General features: G+C 33.3%; 1 protein-coding gene across 3 annotated transcripts in view; it reads left to right on the forward strand.

Moving 5' to 3' along the window:
• The window catches only part of LOC143222618 (uncharacterized), a 33940-nt gene extending 17273 nt beyond the window's left edge, over positions 1-16667 (forward strand). The window contains exon 2 of one of the 3 annotated variants that reach the window (XR_013012391.1): positions 3102-3228. Coding sequence is in view for 1 of the 3 variants with exons in the window: in XM_076449322.1 (XP_076305437.1) it covers positions 12647-12685 (39 nt within the window). In the remaining 2 variants the exon portion in view is untranslated. Of the gene's footprint in view, positions 1-3101; positions 3234-12646 lie in introns of those variants that run through there. The other 2 variants (XR_013012387.1, XM_076449322.1) reach the window with 2 other exon arrangements.
• Positions 16668-17044: the final 377 nt, after the last annotated feature.

The raw sequence follows: 17044 nt of genomic DNA on the forward strand, positions 1-17044 counted from the left end.
TAAAACACTGGCAAAATAATATTTTTTTTTACGAAATGATAATATATAAATACGTGCGAATGTATTTCTCTTATATCCACCGCCATAGCAGCCTTTTAATTACCCTCTTCCACTCACACCCTCAACTATTACAGCACACTTGTCACTTGTAGTGATGCTTTGTTTAGGATCTATCTCTACTGAATACATATCAACATTACTAACTTCATCCGATATAATGTTTCAGATCATATTATTCATTACAATAAGCAGTTTGTTAACTGTTGCTTTACTAACGAAAGTAACTGAAGCATCTCTTCCAGTTGATCCAGATTTTTTGTGTTCTTTGGACTTAGCAGTTACTTTCTTCGAATGCTGTGAGAGTTGCATGTCATACTGACTCAGAAGTTCTATCAATTCGTGATTCATTTTATAGCTTTTGAAATTCACGTGCAGCATCACCTCTGTATCTTGTAAATGGAACATTAAGGTTTCCAGTTATCTTGATAACAGCAATAATTATAACAAAAACTTTACGATTCTCATGAAGTTCGAATCTTCAATTATTAGGAAGCATGTTATTTACGCAGGAGAACAGTTTTCACCTTTCACATTCATCAAAGCACAAACACACTTCACACTTTTGTATGTGTTTCTTAGATTTTTTATGTTCCCCGCAAACATGAAGACTTGATATTACTTCTTGAAAAGCATAGGGAAGTAGTGCAGAAAAACTTCCGTTGCTGAATGAACCATTGTTTCTTTTGTATTTCTCTCTCTGTGTGGATTTAGATCTCAAGCACAGAGGCCGTTTTGAGGCCAAAATGATAAATATAGCAATTTTTGGCAAGCAGGTCTCAAATTGGTCTCAGATTAAAAGAGCCAGGTTTCTTTGTAATATATGATCAATAAGGTTATTATTTACATTTCTTCCCCATGTGATAATTTCATCTAATAATTCTATTCACGATCAATTATGTGTTAAAACGTGTTAAAAACTTCTTAGAGCTTCCACTTGTACTCCCTATCTATTTCTTTTACACACACATGCCTACTCTCTGACTCCTCTTAACTGATAAAAAACTGTGCTTTCTCTCGAACATACGCGTAAATAGGTTTTCTTCAGCCAAATGATTTGCTTGGCTTGCATGTACTCGCAAGAATCACTTATACGATGACTTTATTAAAAACGTTTGGTATGGAGAAATTTTTCAATTGGTTTGTGTTGCAACGAGAAGATAATAAATAAATTCTTCATTAAATAGAAGGATAATAAAGTAATAATACGGTGCAAATGATACGCTTGATCACACAACGAAAATCAAGATACCAAAAGATAGGGAATATTATTTTGAAAATTTGAAACATCATGCAAAGTACGTGCAAGAAGCAGGAGTAGTGTACCCGGTTTTGCTTTGATCAAAGTAACTTGAGTAAAATTTTTATTTTTTCGCACATTTATTGATTTCATTCAAAATATTTAGTTAGGTAAGGAAATAATTTTGATTTTTTTTGCAAAAATCACGATTAATATGGCTGATTTACCCAGACCACCTTAGTATTCTTAAAAGCTGGTATACCCTGCTAATATATAGTATATAAAAATCCAAAAATAAGTTTAAATTATATTTTATCTTATTTGGAATAATATCAATAGTATTAATAAATACTCGGGTGTTTTGCATTGTTGCTGAGTTACAATGTCACGTTTCTAAAGTTTTAAAATAACTAATGGTCTGGGGTCTAAAAATGAAAATAGAATAATAGTGAGTGTAATAGAAAATAACAAATAGATCGATTAACTAATTAATTAAAGGTAAAGAAAAATATATATTTGTGTATGTGTATGTGTATATGTGTGTGTGTGTGCGCGCGCAGTCTATGTTAGTTTATGCATAAATGTGGCGCAAGAACTCGTACATAGCGGAAGCAGAATAACAACTCTCTACTGGGGAAAACTATTTTAAATTACAAACAGATCGTCTCAAATAGTGCCGTAAACGAGATTATAAACAATTTAATAGATGCAGCAGGCTTTCTACTTTCTACATAATAGAAGAGGCTTAAGTATGTAGCTGTGTCTGTTAGTTTTCCTTATAGCCCAAAAGGCCTAGGAAATCTCGTGAGCCATGAGTGTAAACTCTTGTATTCAACTTATTATGTGTTTTAAATTACTAATGACAAGATACTTGACCAAAAACTTACATTGCGATAAAAATATTTTCTTTTTCTTCTTCACGTTCATTGTCGCTGATTACCCATGAGTTTTCTTTAAAGAGTGGATACTGATGGATGCCTTCTAGCTATCAGCAGAAATAGTATATTATACGTTACTTTAATTTCGGTATGTTTTAAAATTGGTGAGATACATAAGTAACGCATATTTATTTATGCGTATGTTAAGCCCTTCTCAGTGATAGTTTTATATATTTATTGTTTACATACAAACAGTATTTCTTTGTTTGTTTGTTTTTGAATTTCGCACAAAGTTACTCGAGGGCTATCTGTGCTAGCCGTCCCTAATTTAGCAGTGTAAGACTAGAGGGAAGGCAGCTAGTCTCACCACCCACCGCCAACTCTTGGACTACTCTTTTATCAACGAATAGTGGGATTGACCGTCACATTATAACGCCCTCACGGCTGGGAGGGCGAGCATGTTTGGCGCGACTCGGGCGCGAACCCGCGACCCTCGGATTGCGAAGCGCACGCCTTAATACGCTTGCCATGCCCGGCCTAAACAGTATTTGTTTTATTAAAACTTTTAAAATTCAATAGTGATACAACTGCTGTCGATAAACTTTGTTAACGTCACCATTTAACCCAATAATAAAATTTAATTATTCTTCCACGAAACTTTCTTTCCATCGATTCTGTGTCTCCACTGCCTTGCATTTCATCAGTTCCACGTGTCTCTTTAACCAAAACATCAATATCTCATGGGTGAGGAACTATAATATTGTTCTTACGATATATTATCGCTCGCCAATTATTGAGTTTTGTAATTTAAATGAGAAGCTGACTCATGAGAAGATAGTTGATTACTCATACACATCTGGTATGCAACTAACTAGTACCATCTAGAGCTACATCCGGTTAACACGACTTAATATCTCTCTTCTTAGGATTCCTCTCATAATTCCATTATTTTCTGAGAAGAAGACGCTTTTTCAAGCTGCCATGAAACATTATCATGAACATCTGTTACGGACAAACGGGACCAACTAAAATATTCTTTTGACAGACTTTTACACAAGCTATCGATAGTTGGCAACGTTATCATAAGAAACAGAAAGTGTTTATTCATGTCGTATGAGTTGTAATTAATAAAATTTACCAATACTGAATTCGACTGTGGATTAACTGTTCTGAGTATAAAATTTCAGAGAACCCTGTATGTTTTAGTAAATCAAATTGCTTGAGAGAAAATAGTACCTCTTGTGTAAATACATATTAACACACCCAATCAAAAGATAAATTTAATGGAGAGAGTATACAGTAGTACGAAAACCTTGGGTCACTTCGCCTACTGCTGTACTACTACCTGAACCCGCATTTAACCTGGTCTTGGAAGGAGGTACAGCAGACTTTTTGTAGGGGCGACCAACAGCAACATGTTGTCTCAGCGTATTTTTATCTTCGTTTTATTTGAAAAAAAAAAAGAATCTAATCTAGCACTAACTTACCACTCATTACTGAGTTAGGTGAGTTTGGGAAGGTTCCACCCCTCTTTAACAACCCTCTACAAGGATAAATACGAAGCATTTGAGATGTCTTATCACGCGAATCTATACCTATATAAGTGTTTTCATTTATTCATTACTCAGAAACTAGAAAAAAATATGAATTTCAGTCTATCACGTAATTCTCCACATTTCACTTATTATTAGTGTAACTATTTTTCTATATATACTATAAACTTGTACTTCAAGATGTCCTGGATATCTGGGTTATACCCAATAACCTCTGAAAACTTTATTGTGATCAGAGTTTGTGAAGGAGGCAATACGGTAAAGAGGAAATCTGAAAGACTGTTCAACTCGTAAAAAAATTAAGAAATTTAATAAAGTAATGGGATTAAGAATCGACCAGAGGCACAGTGGCGCATTTAACATTATGTGGGCTCAGAGGCTAATAATTTTTGTGAACCCTACATCCAGTGTAATTGTACATAGAATAAAATTATCAGTGGGCCCTGGAGCTGAGCCTTATTTAACCCGTACCTACTAAATAGACCACTGCAGATGCGTACTTAAGAAAAACATGATGATTTTATGATGATCTGAGGATGAGAAGACTGGAAAGTCGTATTACGAAGAGACACAAAAACAACACACTTCATCATATAAGTTAAGGTCCGGCATGGCCAGGTGGTCAAGGTGATCGATTCGTAATCTAAGGGTAGCAGCTTCGAATTCCCGTCATACTAAACATGGTCGCCCTTTCAGCAGTGGAGGCGTTATAATGTGACGGTCATTCCCACTATTCGTTGAATAAAGTATAGTTGGCGATGAGTGGTGATGACTAGCTGTCTTTCCTCTAGTATTACACTACTGTATTAAAAACGACCAGCACAGATAGCTCTCATGTAGCTTTGCGCAAAATTCATCAATAACTTTGATGATAATACACAAATGAAGATATCTGCAATCGGGAAATGGCGTCGTAATCAGCTGATCTGTGCGAACCTAGCGACACCAAGCGGATTCCCCTGGAACCAACTGGAGCCGCGCAATTCAAACAGTCCGCGTATTTTTTGAACAGCCCTCGTATTCTCCTTGATGTCACTCAGTGAATATCTTTAACAAATTAAATCCACTTCTTATGACTGAGTGTATTAGACTCGTTTTTTTCTGAATGAAATTATGCCTTGATAGACAAGTCACACTTTTTTACTGTTAGAAGATAATTTAGTAGCTGTTACTGTCGTTGTAAAACGTATCCAAGATATTCAAAAGAGCAAACTTGTGTAAAACTCTGTAACTAATTACTTATTTAAGTCCCTTATGTATTACAGCTGGAAATGCTGAAGTAGATATTTTGTATCTACCAACAGCAATTGTTTATAGACATGTTTTGTACCGGCATATTTGAGATAAATTGATACATGGTTTAAGAGCAGACGTTCTTTAAAATGATTACGGACACAATACTTATACATTAATATCAAAATATGTTATATATGCCATTTTAACTTTCTATCTTTAAGCTTTTTTTTTCATCACCGTATAACATTTTTGTTTCTACTTTATTAGACAGTTAGGAGCTTATTTTTCTATAAAGTTTAAATCACTCCCTTAAGTATCAGAAGTTTGTCCATCTAGTTAATCACGTAATTAAATTTAAAAGCTGTGTTTCCAAACGCGGCTTACTTAAAGTAATGAGGCACAATATTCGATTCCAAAAGTTTAAACTTTCTTAAATTATGATCACAGATCTTTGGCAGAACATATGTGCATTTTTTTTTTCATTTACGTGGCCCCTGTTTTGCTTGACTGACTCATTTATGTCAACATAAATTTAAATAGGAGAAAATACGACTAGATTCTATATGCATAAGACAAAACTCTACAAAACAGCCGCCTGTCTCATCAATTTGAACAGGTCGTTTAAAGATTAGAATCTGCAGGCGGGGTAAATTATGTATAGCTGACGATTTCAACATTATTAATTAAATGTGATATAAATGTATCTAAATAATAGTAGTTAAGAGGTTATGGAGAGTCCCCCTCTGGGACAGCGGTAAGTTTTTGAATGTACAACTCTAAAATCAGGGGTTTGATTCCTCTCGGTAGACACAGTAGATAGCCCAATGTGGCTTTACTATAAGAAAAACACACATATATCCGCTGGAGCACGAAACATATGAGAAAATAAAACAGTTCTTCCATACTTATGGCTTTTAAGGGCTGCTTTAAAAGAAGGAAAGAGTTTTGCACTAAATATAATGAAATAACTAATAAAAATTTATAAACGAACTGGAGCATACGTATATTAACAGTAAACAGTGTATTACTAAAACTTAAAAACTCATCCATCACTTTTAAATTTTTACGTAATCCAAACTGGTAAGCATTTTTGTTTCATATTTTTTACCTAAATAAATAGTTTTAGTAATTAAATTATTATCTGTATAATAAATTCTATGTAATTCGTTTAAAGTGTTTAATCTAAATAATTATAATATAGGAAACATTTAACCTTAGTAGATGTGTATGGAAGCTCAAAATTGTGTTGTTGTTTTTAGAAGTTTTTCTAAACAAGCAAGAAATGAAAGACTTCCTTGAAAATGTAGCTTTTCAGTTATTGAATGTTTACCAGATTTCAGAATATTATTCAGTATACGTTGACCAAATGTAAAGTAAAACTATTTCTAGTTACATAAAGTCACTTCTCCAGTCGTTTTAGCATCCACTTGTCCATATGTTGACTTCTTAGTAATGTTTCATTTATTATATTTGTGAATGAACTTAAGGCATGAGATTTAAAAAAAAATACTTCTGATAGTGAGCTATATATTTTTCAGCACTATGCATAATAATTTGGTAATTTTTATTTCAGTGAGGTTATTTATTACAAGTATTTTCGGGTAACATTATTAAACTATCTGAAAATTAAACCATAATATGTAGCAGATTTTTGTATAAATGATCTATACAGAGAATTCCATATTACTACTGTACTTAATAAGAAGAAAAATCTAAGTAATGCAGAGTAAATAAAAACCAAGTATTCCAATTTCTAAAAAAAAATATGTTTCATTTCGAATTTTGGTTGTTTACAGTACGCTGTTTTTAGCCGCTGCATAGCTGTTCATATAACTGTTCTGATTTTTTCTCACAAAATTTTAGCTCATAGCCTCGTTTTTTGACCGATTTGAGATTAATTACAGCCGCGGCTGCTGAGGGTTCCCTCTTGTTTTCTGCTGTCATTATTTAGTTTAATAACGTTTTTATTGAATTTGTTTCATAGTAAATCATGTGAAACAAATTGTAAGTAAACGGTGAAAATTTGTTTATACATTATTGTTTGTTTTTCAATAATATGTAACAAAGACTAATAAGTTAATTGGGAAAAACCAAACGTTTGTCCCCAGAAAAAAATTGTGATTACCACTTTCTAAATATCCCATAACATAATACCTTTCAGTTATTAACTTTTTATCGGTTTCGAAAACACTGACATTAGTTAGTGTTCTTATCATTAAAATCTTTTCTACAGTTTGAGCTACCACAACGTTCTAGAGTTAACAAACAATTAAATTATTTCTTCACGTAGGAAGGAAGAAGGTATAGATATTTCATTTTGATCTGTTCCAGTAAGTTTCTTATCAACATTATTTCATCATAGTTGTATTATAATAGAATTAATTTTAGTTTAGAGTTCTTTTTTTAACGATAAGTACTGTTAATTAATCAACAACACAACGTAGTTCTAACAACTGACAATTTTTTGCTCGTGGATTCGATATAGGCTCTAGATGAACAACTGTAAAGGTTTTCGGTGACAAAAATGATTAGGAACACACTTTATGAATCCAGTTTCTTTTTTTTTTTTTGGTAAACCAACGAACCACAAAATCAATACTAACGTGTTCACTAGGGATCACCAATTTACGGCTCTTGAATTCCATATGAGTTTCAAGTGAGCAACAAAAACAATTATTAGTGACTAAACACTTCAAGGAACCAGTTTCTTAAAATGTCATCCAAACAAGTTGAGAAGTTTAGTTTCATACTTACAATTAAGCACACAAGTTATTTATACTTTTTTAAAGATTGTTAGAATTAGTATCAATGCTACTAAAAGTATTTCTTACACATTAATCAGGTTCTATTTCTCATATAACGACTTACAAGTACAAATTCGTGTCTAGAGAGTTACACATTAATATTTTGCTTACTTACAAATATGTGAATATGATCGTATCGGTGACAATTTAGTTATATGGTAGTGTATATTTTCATATACATAATCATGAAAAGCTACAAAAAGATGTATCTACGTTAGCCGTTCCTACCTTTGAACCAGGTAAACAACAAGGAAGTCATCTAACCAATAAAAACCCAACGCCAATTCTTACATTATTTGTCTGCTTTTTTTCAGTTTCGCACAAAAATATTCGATGACTATCTACACTAGCTGTTCTTACTTGGAAGTTGTAGACTAGAGAGAAGCAGCTAGTCAACACAACCCGCTGCTAACTCGCGAGCTATTCTTCAATAACGAATAATATAATTAACTATTTCATTGTAACGCCCTCAGAACTCAAGTTACAGCATGATGGACTACCTGCATTGGATTATGGGTTTTTGCCACCATTCGTATAACTCTTTCAAGGCCCCGAAGTTCGGAGTGTGATTTTGAACCAAAACAAAAGACCCAAATCATTGGCCCTAAGGTTCATCACCCAACATTCTACCCACTAAGAATCACCTAGTCTTATGAGACTTGGAAGTATAAGGATAAAAAAAGTTATAGATCTTATTTTGATTTCGATTAATATATTTACGTAGGGGTGATATATTAACTGAATATTGAACCTAGTTGTATGAGTATCAGGATGAGGTCTCACTATCATACCGCAAAGATCATTACAATAAAATAAAGAAATCATGAACTAGATAGAAAAGAAAATCATGACTGTGAATGATTAGAAGTGTATCCAGCAGATGTGGAAACTGTCTCGTTGTAAAAGGTGGGATCATAATTATGAGCATCATTTATTTGAATTTCAAAAAGTTGGCTTATTCAGTCCTAACTTTTACCATTTCGAGACTACGAATACTTATTTTCCATAATTGTAACTAAAGATAAATTGTCAAAGAAAATGGTTCTCAAACCGTATGTTCAGTGAAAAGTATGCTCTGATTTCAATCTGATATTCATGTCATTGGAAAACAATTTAGATATAAATGTTGTTTTTCCTTTGATTTTTCGATTACTTTATGTGTTCTACAGTCTACGCTAATAGTTCAGTGGTAAGCCTGAAGGCTTATAACCCTAAAACTAGGTTTTATACTCGTGGCTGACACAATCCAGATTGCTTATGTTGTTGCAGATTAAAAAAAAAATAGAAAGTACACGAGCTCTTTTCGATATCTGAAAAAAAAAACAATGGACAGAAAATCTGGCAGATAGTTGTTACAAAAATGTCGAACGAGGATATGGGCAAACTATTTTATGTCACTTTTTACTGAAAATAGCTGTGCTTTCATAATAATACCTTTCCTCCTTGTATTGTTTGACACAGCACCGCCACAGACGTTGCTATGGGCTGGCACACGGGGCCAGTGTCTTGAATCTACTTGGCAGTCCCTTGAATCCCCAGTTGGTTTATTGAATAATCAGAATAGAAATCCATGGTCAATACTGCGCTGAAACGCCAAAAATTCCCGCTCCCATGAGTCCAAGCGCCTCTGAGTACAGCATTATTGACAATTATTTTACGTAATGGTCTTCAAACCTAACCAGTTGATTGCACTTCTGCTGTTGATTTATAACACATCTTTATACACTTATTATGGAGTTAAATCTGAGTTCAGCGGTACATCATAATCACTTATTTTACATAGTAGCCGCTCAACAGTAAGTGTGAGAGTTTATGACGCTGGAAATAGAGTTTCGATACTTGCTATTCAACATAGCACAAATATCCCTTAACAACATACAATTCGATTTCGAGATATTCTAGGATTCCTCGTGTAGAAAACATAGTAAAGCCTATAGTCTACATAGTTCCTCGTCTCTCAGCTGGCATAGTATAATACCTACTGTTATATGTGAGTATCTGATAATTAACAATTTGTTAAGTTTCAAAATTTGGAAAGGTTATATATTTTTGTGAATTGTGACAGAATGCTCTCTAAACTGTACGAATTATTAGAACTTACGAGTGAAGTTAAAAAGAATTTAATACTTTGTTAAACACATTATATCTGTTATATTCAATGGTTTGGTTTGTTTTAAATTTCGCGCAAAGATACACGAGGTGTAACTGCGCTAGCCGTCCCTAATTTAGTAATGTAAGACTAGAGAGAAGACAGCTAGCCATTACCACACACCGCCAACTTTTGGCTTCTATTTTACCAACGAATAGTTGGATTGACCGTTACGTTATAACGCCCCCACGCCTGAAAGGGTAAGCATGTTTGGTGCGACGGGGATTTGAACCGGCAGCCCTCAGATTACGAGTCGAGTGTCTTAACCACCTGGTCATGCCGGGCGGGCCTATATATTCAATGGTGACAAGGTCTTTTGCCCAAAATCAAGTCTCATAAGGAGGGGAAAAATATGAGAGACAAAATATTGGTCGAGACACTATTTTTATATAATCAAATAATCGACTAAATCAACTGTTTAGGTGTGAAATAAATTAAGCTGATGAGTTGTAACTTTTATTACTTGTATTTAAGTAATTACACAACAGGATATATTTATGATTTTCTATTAAAATTATTGTATTTATTTTACTTTGATTAACTTCACCCTGTTAAGCTAGTAATTTTGAGACACAAGTTGAGACGTCAAGTGATGTAATACAACGCTTTAGTAGCTCAGTGTAGTTATTTACACAATAATCACCTCTAGTGGCTAAGTGACAAGTCTAAAGGTTATAATGCTAAAAATTAGTTTTAAATAACTGTGCTGTACTGTGTTTAGCAAGAGTTTGACTTCAACAGAAATAAACAAATTAACTAAGATATAATACAATTGCCTTAATCTTTTCAACAAATCGAAGTGCACAGAAGTTCCAGGAAGTTCCCAAATTATTTCAGTTTATACTATGTATTTATGGCTGTTAGGTACCTCTAATAAAACCTGATACTCTGTAACACTATTATTGTGAATACAGAAACCAATGTCTTCTAAACTAGTTCTTTGTGTACATTCGTCGCAAACGAAAAAAATTCATAAACTGATATGAAACAATGCAAAGGCAAAACACATGGCAACAGAGGTGTAAAATTTAGTTTATTTTTACAGTTCATTTAGAACTTTACTGTATTTTCATTGTTTAATACAAGGCATAAAATGACAAGTTAGGGATGAACAAGATATGCCTGTGCTCACTGCTCATCATTTTATCTTCAAAGGATTTTTTTCTTTGTTTATTGTTAAGCATAGTGGTTACACAGTGGAATATCTGTACTGTGCCCACCACGAGTATATCGACGTCAAATTTTTAGCATTGTAAACCTTCAGATTTAGTGCTGAGCCACTGGGGGCCATGCATCAGCTGTTGAACTCTCTATAGCTATTTTAGATTTTGTACACATTTTATATATATTTTTAAACTATATTTTATATTAATGAAAATTTAGATGGCGAATATTGTCGATAACAAAATAAAAAATATCAAGGAAGATATTGAAAATATTTTTATTAGACGTTGATAAGTAAACAACAGTCAATCCTCTTCAAGCAAGTTAGTATAATTTTCTACATATTTTTTGTTTCTTCATAATTTTTTAAGACCAGTGACGTAAAGTTGGCTTTGCTTTCTTTTTCATATTTAAGAATTGGTTTGTCTGTGTTTTTCTTATAGCAAAGCCACATGGGACTATCTGCTGAGCCCAACGAGGGGAATCGAACCCTTCTTTTAGCGTTGTAAATCCTAAGACTTACCGCTGTACTAGCGGGGGTCGAAGAATTGGTTAAACAACCGAGTTGTAATTTTTAGTATCTAAATTTTAACAGATACCCAAACAGTTTCATGATTAGGTACATTAGAAATAAGTTAATGAATTAGAAATGTTATAAATGTAATTACAGTTTTGATTATTTCAGGCCTGGTCATAGATATATCGCAGCATAGTTATTTACTAAACCTTACACACACGCTGAGAGGGTAAAATCAAAACTTAAATGTTTGTAACGATTTCACAGCAGCTAACGAAGACTGTTTAAACACAAGTAAAGTGATAAACAAATTAACAAACTAACAAAAGTAACAGAAAAGCCATTCTGGAACTTCTAAAGCATTCAAAACATTTAATTCTTAATGAAAAATTTCAAGAAACTCTTGTAAATTACTTCTATTTAATATATGTGAAAATTATGAAACTTTGATACTAGATATTTCAGAAATTAAGGCACTCGACTCGTAATCTGAGGGTCGCGGGTTCAAATCCCTGTCACACCAAACACGCTCGCCCTTTTAGCCGTGGGGGCGTTATAATGTGACTGTCAATCCCACTATTCGTAGGTAAAAGAGTAGCCCAAGAGTTGGCGGTGGGTGGTAATGACTAGCTGCCTTTCCTCCAGCTTTACGCTGCTAAAATACTAGCCCTATGTGTATCTTTGCGCAAAATTCAAAACAAACCAAACCATTTCAGAAAATAAAAATAATAACAAAGATAAAAAACATCAGGTACATCAGAAGAAAATTCTTTAAGCCCTGAATATTAATCACTTAAGAGTGATTTATTCGTTGGTATTTTTATTTCACATAACCCCAAAAAATATTATAGCATTTAGAACAAAAGAAGAAGAAAGTTTCTTCTCATCCAAATGTTTGATGATTTTCGCTTTCCAGGAACTATATTTGAAACCTCAAGTGTTCGTGAGTCCAAGTTCAATTTAGAGACTCAAAGTACTCTAGACTGTCCAAAATTAAATATCCATTTAATATATTCATGTATTTCAATAATTCGTTTTTCTCCTTTAGAGTCTGTTTGCGAGCCGATTGAACACTCTAAGACCTTGACTGTCAAGCAGCATGTTTTAGCAGTTACTGAGTATGAAGAGGGCTTGGAAACAAAAGTGTTTTTATCACTAGAAGTATGAGAACTATCACTTAAACAAATGAATCAGATTACATTTAGATCATTACATGTGGTTTTCTATGAAACGAGCCACAAGAAATATACCAATCCTTTCAGGAAAACAAGAACCCACATTAGAAAATTTAAGCAGAAATATAGAAGTACAAACAGCTTGTGTCTCTCTAATCAATAATGAAAGTAAACAAAAAATCAGGGTTGTCAGAATCTATGGCTATCACACTGTACAAAGAACATTTGAACAAGTTCTAAAAGGTACCCAGAGCTATATTCTTCATAGAATAGGAACAGAAATAACGTCACATGAACATAATAAAGAAAAGAGAAATGTCTTAAAATAACGTTTTATAAAACTTAGAAAAAATCAAGAAACCTTTCATATGTACAACAGTTTTCTTCAATTATTGAAAAAAAAATACAGAACACGAAAATACAGAGAGAATGGCCATGAAACCAAGAGCATCGAATTTAGAAATCCGATATCAAAGTGATTGGGAAGAAGCGATCCTGAGGGAGCACAAGCAAATAGAGAGTTTACGTATAGGTAAATATAAGAAAGAAACCAGTAAATCTGTACTTAATACCTGCTCTAGCCAGGATATCGAACACTACAGTATAGAGAAACCTTATAGTGATACCAGCGCGGAATCGAAAATCGCCTTAGAAATACAAGAATTGAAAGAAAGGAAAGAAGAGCTCTGTAGACAGGAAAAACGTGTTTATTATCTCTCTAATACCAATTTCGAAAACTTGTCTGTAGAAAATAACCTCTTATATGTTGTTAATTCGACATAATAAAACTACCGAAATGACTTTTGAAAGCTCTCATTCAAATGGGAGTAATGTCACACATTCGTTATTTTTCAAAAATAAAGTTAATATGAAGGTACAACCTGTTATTTATAAAGAAAGAGAAGAGGTAAAGCCTTCTTTCCAGTTTTTAAAGGAGTCTCCTGTAGAACGAGAAATTCGATTACCAATAGAAAGAGAAAATGAATTACGAAAAGAAAGAGGGATTCGACAATCTGCAACTGAACAGAAGACAGGGTCATATTTACCTTCTGTAAGAAGCTTTAAACCTAACACTCTTCAACTGTTGAATGACATAAAGATACACAAAATTCACTCGTATCTTCAAGAATTCAAGAAGAAATCGAAGAACCAACTCAACAAAAGATGTCACTTAAAGAAACAGGACAGATTCTAACGATTTCACAAGAACGAACTGATGGAAAGGTCATTGGGATGGGAGAGACAATTCAGTTTGGTAATAACATCAGGAAACGTTGCTGTAAACTATTCGTCACCGATAACTGATAAATCATTTTTCGACAACAATGAGAAACTAAACGAGTCTAGTTTTATCGTTCTGCATGAGGTTGAATCTCCTAGTAGTTCTTCTATCATACTATCACTTGGAACAAAATATATTTCTCATAATACAGTTGCTCGTAACATCAACATACAGAAGATTATTTTAACTGAAGGCAACAAAATCCATACCATCTCCACTTCAGCATATAAAAAAATCCAGTGCTACACTATCAGCAAAAGAAATGGTTATCAGAACTTAAACAACAAAGGCTCATCTGCAAAAACATTTACAATGAAGAGGGAATCGATAAACTTCATCAAATTAAGGATACAAGAGGAATTAAAGGAGATTAAAATTCGCGAGAAAGAGTTAAGGTAATCTTCATTTTAGTTTACTGAAGTGTTTCTTTCGTAAGTTTGATTTAGTAGTCGTGTCCATAATTTTCGATAAAACGATAACTTGCTGTGTAACAGAAGAGATGTTGTATTTTTCTATTAAGTACAAAGTTGCGCAATACTATACCTGTGTTGTGTTTGCTGAAATTCTCGAATTCCTAATTTTAGTGCTATTGTTTGTTTGTTTTTCAATTTCGCGTAAAGTTACTCGAGGGCTATCTGTGTTTGCCGTTCTTAATTCAGCAGCATTATACTACAGAGAAGGCCGCTAGTCATCACCACCCACCGTCAACTCTTGGGTTAATCTTTTACCAATAAATAATGAAATTGACCTTAACAATATAACGCCTTCACAGATAAAAAAGGCGAGCATGTTTGGTATGACGGGGATTTGAACCCGCAACCCTCGGATTATGAGTCGGGTGACTCATGCCAGGCCTTTTTAGCGACATAAGCCCTCATATTCACTGCTGAGCAACCAAAGTTTGATTTGTGTTACAAAAGCGAAGTAATAAGTAAACTTCTACTCCCAAACGATATAGTAGTACAACCAGTACTTATGCGTTAGGTAAAAGAGGAGCCTAAGAGTTGGCGGTGGGTGGTGATGACTAGCTAGCTACCTTCTCTCTAGTCTTACACTACTCATTACGGACGGCTAGCGCAGGTAGCCCTCGTGTAGCTTTGCGCGAAATTCAAAACAAACCAAATTCATGCGTTATTCGAAAAATAATACAGGAAAATCTTGAGCTTAGATAAAAAATATTTTTTCTTCGGTATTAAGCACTTGAGAGCTAGATTTTTTACGTAGTATGAGCATAAATTATTTTTGTAAAGAAAAAAATTAAAAATATTCTAAGTGTGTCTGACAAATTTATAACGATCGGTAAAAATCATGAAAAGCTTATCAAATGCTGCCACTTTGTTAGTACTTTCTGGTATACTTTCTGATAATTTATCCCATATTTTTTAATCTTGTATGTATATTTGTTTAATTGTTATAACAATAAAAATCTATTTTCGATACCAGTTATGGGCACAGCAAAGATGGCTCATTGTGTACCTTTATGCTTACAAAGATACATACCTAAAGTGTTTTAATTGTGTGTAAATAAAACTGAAATCCTGTCAGTTTTATTATTGCGCAAAATGTTTATCATAAATGCTGTAAATCTCTCAATATGAGTCGCTGCTAGATGATTGTTTTATACGTTCACAGAATGCTAAAATTAAGAAATGATAATTAAAGACTAAACTCCACATAACTGTTTTGGTGAAAGTAATATTTAATGGTTATGTTTATAAGTTTTATCAACTCTCGACTCTTAATGCTTGTTTATTAGTTTTAAGCGTAAAGATGTACAATGGGTTATCTATGTTGTGCCCACCGCAGATATTAGTATCCAATGTTTAGCGTTACAAACCTACAGACTTCATGTCGGGAACTCATCTTCTAATGTAGCTATAATTTTATATGATAAGTACGAAACTTATGTTGGCCTGTTGTTGTTTTTACGTTCAATTTATATATACCGTAAATCTTGTTGTTATATAAAGTATCTGTCAATACCAGAGTGAGAAAAATATTATTTGGTTCTAAAATATATTGTACACCTTTGTCCTGTTCAGACTTTATCCTCTTTCTGTAGTATCTTATGTACAGTTATCCTGTTCATACACGATCCTGATTCTATAATACATTCTATGCTGTTCAACAGTTTATGCGGAATTCTGTTATTACGATATATTGTGTTCCGTTGTCCACATTCTGCCTCATTTTATTTCTAGAATATCTTATGTTCCAATTACTCAAATTATGTTTTATTTCGTTTCTGCAATGTCTCTTGTTTCGCTTTCAAATTTTACCATTGCCTCGTGTTTTGTTTTAACGTCTCCTATATGGAGAAAAGAAATGACATAGTTCTACATTTGACCACCAGAGGGTATGATACTGATTACATATGGGATTGAAAATGAGTCATATTATCCTTGATTAAACTTATCTACTGTGACTACATTAGATTTCGATAATGCATGTTTATCATAGTAATAGCAATTCTATGTATACTTGATTATTGATTGTTTGATTATAGATATAGATTGATTAAAATGGTTTCACGTCAATTTCATAGATAATATATAATTATTGATACCAATAGTTTTACGTGATGCATAACATGTAGTTTCTTTCATTTTTGATTAAATATACATTAATAAACGTTTTTGTGTCGTTCTAGTTAATGACTAAGAGGATGCTATTTTGAACTTTTGTTTTGTCGCAATTGGAAGGCTTTTACACACATTTTCACTTTACAGAGACATAACTGTTTTTCTTTTCTATGAACTTTGTGATCAGTTTTCTAAATTACAGTTTCTGTCGTCACATTTTTATAACGTTAAAGCATGCCTAATTCGCATAATTACTTTTTTGATTGAAGTCTGTTTGTCATGATGTATGCAAGTCTTGAAATCTCGTTTATAATTTACTAATAACAACTCCCTCTACTTCAAGTGTCGGCATGGCCAGGTGGTTAAAGAAGTCGATTCGTAATCCGAGAGTTGTGGGTTCAAATCCT

Source organism: Tachypleus tridentatus, chromosome 1 (assembly GCF_004210375.1).
Source record: "Tachypleus tridentatus isolate NWPU-2018 chromosome 1, ASM421037v1, whole genome shotgun sequence".
In the NCBI taxonomy this organism is placed as follows: domain Eukaryota; kingdom Metazoa; phylum Arthropoda; class Merostomata; order Xiphosura; family Limulidae; genus Tachypleus; species Tachypleus tridentatus.